The sequence below is a fragment of the Lepidochelys kempii genome, chromosome 20, assembly GCF_965140265.1.
Source record: "Lepidochelys kempii isolate rLepKem1 chromosome 20, rLepKem1.hap2, whole genome shotgun sequence".
In the NCBI taxonomy this organism is placed as follows: Eukaryota; Metazoa; Chordata; order Testudines; family Cheloniidae; genus Lepidochelys; species Lepidochelys kempii.
In genome coordinates, this window is record NC_133275.1 from 6,233,692 (window position 1) to 6,239,691 (window position 6,000).

At 58.0% G+C, this 6,000-nt stretch overlaps 1 protein-coding gene across 3 annotated transcripts in view; it reads left to right on the forward strand.

Moving 5' to 3' along the window:
- Nucleotides 1–3,874, forward strand: part of SPRYD3 (SPRY domain containing 3) — a 40,171-nt gene extending 36,297 nt beyond the window's left edge. For all 3 annotated transcript variants that reach the window (XM_073319136.1, XM_073319135.1, XM_073319137.1), the window contains one exon: nt 1,159–3,874. In XM_073319136.1, the coding sequence (XP_073175237.1) occupies nt 1,159–1,293 (135 nt within the window). In that variant the 3' untranslated portion in view covers nt 1,294–3,874. The remainder of the gene's footprint in view (nt 1–1,158) is intronic.
- The last annotated feature ends 2,126 nt before the right edge of the window (nt 3,875–6,000 follow it).

Genomic DNA, 6,000 nt, shown 5'->3' on the forward strand with positions numbered 1-6,000 from the left:
CTTTGCTGGCACCTGGCTGGGGGCTGTACCGTGGGGCTGGGACAGCTTGGGGAGGGGGTGGGGGATGCGCTGGGTGGGGTGGCTCAAGGGAGGAATGTGGGGCTGGGGGGTCAGGCCGGGGGCATGGTTGGGGGATGTGCCATGGGACCAGTGTGGGTCAGGAGGGGGAATGCACCAGGGGCTGGGGCATGGTGGGGAACACGCCTGGGGGATGACTCGGGGGAGGGGAAATTTTCCAGGGTGATTTGGGGGAGCAGGGGGTGTGCCGAGGGGTGGTTCCAGGGCACTGGGGATGTGTCATGGGGCTGCTTTGCCCCATGGGGGTTTTTCTGCTTTGCATCCATGCTGGTAGGAGCCGGAGGCCCTGCCGGGAGTGACGGGGTGGCTCTGTCTGGGGTCCTGGGACCCCGCCCCAGGGACACACACTGGCACAGCTCATGGTGCTGCCACCCCGTGCAACAAGCTTGAATCAATTGGAGCTGACTGGGCAGTGCCCAGCCCCCAAGAAACTGCAGCCCCTAACCCAGGGGCCGACCGGCCTGTTCTCCCCCGTGCCTTACTGTGACCTTGGCCCAGGCCTGGGTACGAGCTGGCTGGATTTCCCTGGCCTGAGGCGCCCCCTAGTGGCTGATGCCACAATGTTCCCCTCCTCCAAGTGGTGCTACAAGGAACTGGCTTTTTAGCAGTGCCGGAGAACTGCGGACTAACACCACTCCAACGCCCGGCTCTGCGGCCTGCTGGCTGGGGCTCGGATTGGCTGTACTGGAGTCCTCCTGGCTGGCTGGCCTGCACCCCTGGCTTGTTCTCCTCGGGCTTTACGGCTCCTGAGCCCATAGGACGGGGTGGCTAAAACAACAGGCCTGGCGGGGCCCGGGGGCTTGTGGCATCTGGGTTTAACAGAGGCCCGGGCTAAAGAGTGTACACATCTAGCCGTGGTGCATGCTGGGAAGCGTCTCTGTGGGCAAAGTGGGGGGCACTTGCAGTCATTGCAGATTGGGTTACTCCCAACAAGGAGCTGCTGTGGCCCTTGACTGGGCATCTCCCAGCGTGGAGCCGGATGTCATGGCTGTACTGAGTGGGGCCCTGGGCTGGGAGGGAAGGGGCCATGCTGTGGCAGTGAAGGGGTTAACAGCCCGCGGCACCATTCTGTCCCCCCAGGTGTTCTTCACACGCAACGGGAAGATCATTGGCAAGAAGGACGCGGTGGTGCCGGTCGGCGGCTTCTTCCCCACCATTGGCATGCTGAGCAGTGGGGAGAAAGTCAAGGTGGACCTCCACCCGCTCAGCGGCTAGGAGCCAGGGGGCATATCCCGTCCTCTGCCCCGCTCTCGGGGTCAGCACCTTCCCCATGGGGCACCCTGGGGACGTTCTCCATCACTTCAATCCCTCGCGCTTTGAGCCTCTTCCTGTAGGGGGCAGTGCTTTGTCGCTGGTGGCCAAAGTATTATCCCAGCTGGTTCCGCGAGTGCCCCACTGGGCCCTGGTGCCCGGCAGTCTGCAGGTGGGATGTTGGGTGGCTGGAGAGAGCTCTGGAAGCTCTGGATGTGCCTGGTGCTGCCCCCCCAGCTCTGTCCAGTGCCAGCCAGAGCACAGGGCAATCTCCTGTTTGTAGCAACTTGCCAAGCCTTGGGCCCAGCCTGTCCGTCTCAGTGTGGTGTGTGACATGCGGAGACAGGTGCCGCCTGAGGCCCAATTCCCACCCCCCTGTGTGGGGCTGGCCCCTTCCCCCCAGCTGGCGAGATTCCTCTTTGCTTTCATTTCCTGTCTGGCTGCTGCTCTGTTGCAGGGATCCTGGTAGCTGGGCACCCGGCTTGGGCTCTGGCTACCACCTGAGCATGCGTGAGATCTGTGCCCACTGGGGCCTCTCCTGTTACCACGGATGGTTTTACAGCACTGTGGCCTCCTGCCTGCCCCAGCTTGGCCTGCCCTGGTGTTGGTGAGGAATCAGGCACCACTCAGATGGGGGTCTGGGCTGCCTCGAAGCCTCTCCCTGCTGTCCTGCGGTGCCTGAGCCTTGCCCCACTTGCTAAAGAGCCGGCTTCCTGGGCTTCCTCCTCTGCCCCTCTGTAGCCAGCGATGGCCAACCCTCCGCCCCTCGTGCCCACACTGGTTGCCTTATTACAGTGTCATGCCATCCCTCGGGGGGCTGGGATGGCCTGACCCATGGTCCCAAGTCCCCAGGCCATCAGTCCGTCTCCCCGGGGGCAGGGCACAGGTCAGGGGGCAGGCTAGGGTTTTGTCCCTGACAGCTGTCTCGTTCTGCCCTCTGAGGTCAGGGGCTGGGGGTGTCAGGGGGAGTGAACACTGGCTGCTGTGGGCCCTGATGTAGCGTCAGGCTGGGGCTGGGCCTTGAGGGGACAGTGCTGCAGCCCAGGGCCCCTTTGTGGGGGGCCACAGTCAGCAAACCCCGGCCCTGCGTGGGGTGATCTCAGCTGCCCCTCACCCAGCCCCCTGACCCTGGAGCCCCCTAGACCCCAGCCCATCTCCCCTCCTAGGGATAACCAGGAGGTCTGTAAGGGGCAGGGCAGATGGGTGGGTTTCTTCAGGGTAACTGGGGCTTCCCCCATTAAGCAGCCTCCCCCCCCACCCCAGGCAAGCTTGGAAATTCTCGCTCCCCCCTAGCCTGGTGTCAGCATCCCCCCAGGTTGGGCTTGTAGCCAGGCTCGGGGCAGACCAGCCCTCGCTGCTCTGTCCGCTGTTTCCTGCAGTCCAATTCAGCTTTCCACTTCCCAGAGTCCATGTGGACCGGGTCAGGGCTGCCCCCCAGTTCCGAGTCTGCCCGTGGCTCCCTCTCCCACCCCCTTTGAGGGGTAGCTCCCTAGCCTGTGGCGGGGGTTCCCCTTGCTGGGCTGGAGGACGTGGCCCTCATGTGGGGTGGCAAGTGGGGGGTCACGGCGGGGAGGCCTATTTCCAATGCTGGGGATTGCAGCACCTGCCACAGAGCTTACACATACCTCCCCCCACCCCCTAAATGCTGGTGCCTGCCCTACTGCCAATGCGGGGGCAAAGGATGGTGATGGAACCCGCCTGTGCCCTCCAAGGGAAGCGGGGGCTAATCCAGCCAGGGCTTGGGCAGCCTAGTGTCTCAGCCCAGGCTGGCGGGGCTGCAGGGAGTGAGGGGGATGCTCTGATGGGGGGCAGAGAATGAATTCAGGGGGCACGCGAGGGTTCGTTGGCAGAGTTAACGTTGGGGCAGGTTCCTTCACTCCTCTCTACGGCTCTCTTGGGACACCTGGGGCCAGGGCTGCGCCCAGGTGGCCGCTAGCCAATGAGAGCTGAGTCGCTGGAAGGGTCTCTCCCACCCCTGCCTGGGCTGCCCCAGCCCTGTGATGCCAAAAGCTCCCTGGGCCTACGGGGTCATGTCTGTGATGGCTGGGGGGCTGGCTGTGGACCAGGTGCCACTGGGGCTTATGCTGCTCTTTCTTTGCTTAATTGTTACCAGATCTTGTGAATGTAAAAATCAGCCCCCTCCCCCTTTTGTGTATCCCCCCAGCCCAGGTCTGGACACAGCCCTTAGCTGCTAGTGGGAAATCAGTGAGCCTGGGGAGGGCTCCAGTTGTGGGACTCTCCCCTGCTAGGCTTCAGCTGGGAGGGCATGATGCCCTGGGCTGGGACCCTGCCCGGGTCCCATCTGCATGGAGCCCATCCTCCCTCCCCCCACCCGAGATGGGGATCTCACCAGTGCTGAGGCTGCTGCTGGCTGAGAAACCCGGACTTTGCACCTACGGGGAATCAAGTGTTTTGACCCAGCCAGGTTGAGATCCCCCCAATCCCCACCCCCAGTCTGCGCTCTCCACCCTCCGACTTACACGTCTGTACATACTGAGATCTTTATACACACTCAATAAAGATGGAGTTTCCATATTTATCTGTATCCGGCTCCTGGCATCTTTTGTCCTGGTTGGTGCTGCCCTGTGGCTGGCCCCGTGGGCAGCAGGGATCCGTGGCAGGCAGCTGGGCTGTGGGATGGCGGGTTGAGGATCAGGGCGGATCGATTTAAATCAGCGGTTTAAATCCTGATTTAAATCACCAAGCCTTAGTGTAAACCATCAATTTGAATCAGCTTCTCCTTGTGTGATTTGGTTACTTGTTAAAGAAAGGTGCATTCGCTGTGGTTTGTATAACCCTTAAAGCGGGTTAAGTTACAGCTGAATGGAGCCTTGACGCTAAATTTGGTCCATCTTTTGGTGAGCTGGGTGGGGAATCATAGAATCATAGAATCATAGAATATCAGGGTTGGAAGGGACCTCGGGAGGTCATCTAATCCAACCCCCTGCTCAAAGCAGGACTGATCCCCAATTAAATCATCCCAGCCAGGGCTTTGTCAAGCCTGACCTTAAAACTTCTAAGGAAGGAGATTCCACCACTTCCCTAGGTAACGCATTCCAGTGTTTCACCACCCTCCCAGTGAAAAAGTTTTTCCTAATATCCAATCTAAACCTCCCCCACTGCAACTTGAGACCATTACTCCTTGTCCTGTCATCTGCTACCACTGAGAATAGTGTAGATCCATCCTCTTTGGAACCCTCTTTCAGGTAGTTGAAAGCAGCTATCAAATCCCCCCTCATTCTTCTCTTCTGTAGACTAAACAATCCCAGTTCCCTCAGCCTCTCCTCGTAAGTCATGTGTTCCAGTCCCCTAATCATTTTTGTTGCCCTCTGCTGGACTCTCTCCAATTTTTCCACATCCTTGTAGTGTGGGGCCCAAAACTGGACACAGTACTCCAGATGAGGCCTCACCACTGTCGAATAGAGGGGAATGATCACGTCCCTCGATCTGCTGGCAATGCCCCTACTTATACATCCCAAAATGCCATTGGCCTTCTTGGCAACAAGGGCACACTGTTGACTCATATCCAGCTTCTCGTCCACTGTAACTCCTAGGTCCTTTTCTGCAGAACTGCTGCCGAGCCATTCGGTCCCTAGTCTGTAGTGGTGCATGGGATTCTTCCGTCCTAAGTGCAGGACTCTGCACTTGTCCTTGTTGAACCTCATCAGATTTCTTTTGGCCCAATCCTCCAATTTGTCTAGGTCCCTCTGTATCCTATCCCTATCCTCCAGTGTATCTTCCTCTCCTCCCAGTTTAGTGTCATCTGCAAATTTGCTGAGGGTGCAATCCACACCATCTTCCAGATCATTAATGAAGATATTGAACAAAACCGGCCCCAGGACGGACCCTTGGGGCACTCCACTTGACACCGGCTGCCAACTAGACATGGAGCCATTGATCGCTACCCGTTGAGCCCGACAATCTAGCCAACTTTCTACCCACCTTGTAGTGCGTTCATCCAGCCCATACTTCTTTAATTTGCGAGCAAGAATACTGTGGGAGACCGTGTCAAAAGCTTTGCTAAAGTCAAGGAACACCACATCCACTGCTTTCCCTTCATCCACAGAGCCAGTTATCTCGTCATAGAAGGCAATTAGATGAGTCAGGCATGACTTGGCCTTGGTGAATCCATGCTGACTGTTCCTGATCACTTTCCTCTCCTCTAAGTGCTTCAGAATTGATTCCTTGAGGACCTGCTCCATGATTTTTCCAGGGACTGAGGTGAGGCTGATTGGCCTGTAGTTCCCAGGAACCTCCTCCTTCCCTTTTTTAAAGATGGGCACAACATTAGCCTTTTTCCAGTCGTCCGGGACTTTCCCCGATCGCCATGAGTTTTCAAAGATAATGGCCAATGGCTCTGCAATCACATCCGCCAACTCCGTTAGCACCCTCGGATGCAATGCATCTGGCCCCATGGACTTGTGCTCGTCCAGCTTTTCTAAATAGTCCCGAACCACTTCTTTCTCCACAGAGGGCTGGTCACCTCCTCCCCATGCTGTGCTCCCCAGTGCAGTAGTCTGGGAGCTGACCTTGTTCGTGAAGACAGAGCCAAAAAAAACATTGAGTACATTAGCTTTTTCCACATCCTCTGTCACTAGGTTGCCTCCCTCATTCATTAAGGGGCCCACACTTTCCTTGATGACCTTCTTGTTGCTAACATACCTGAAGAAA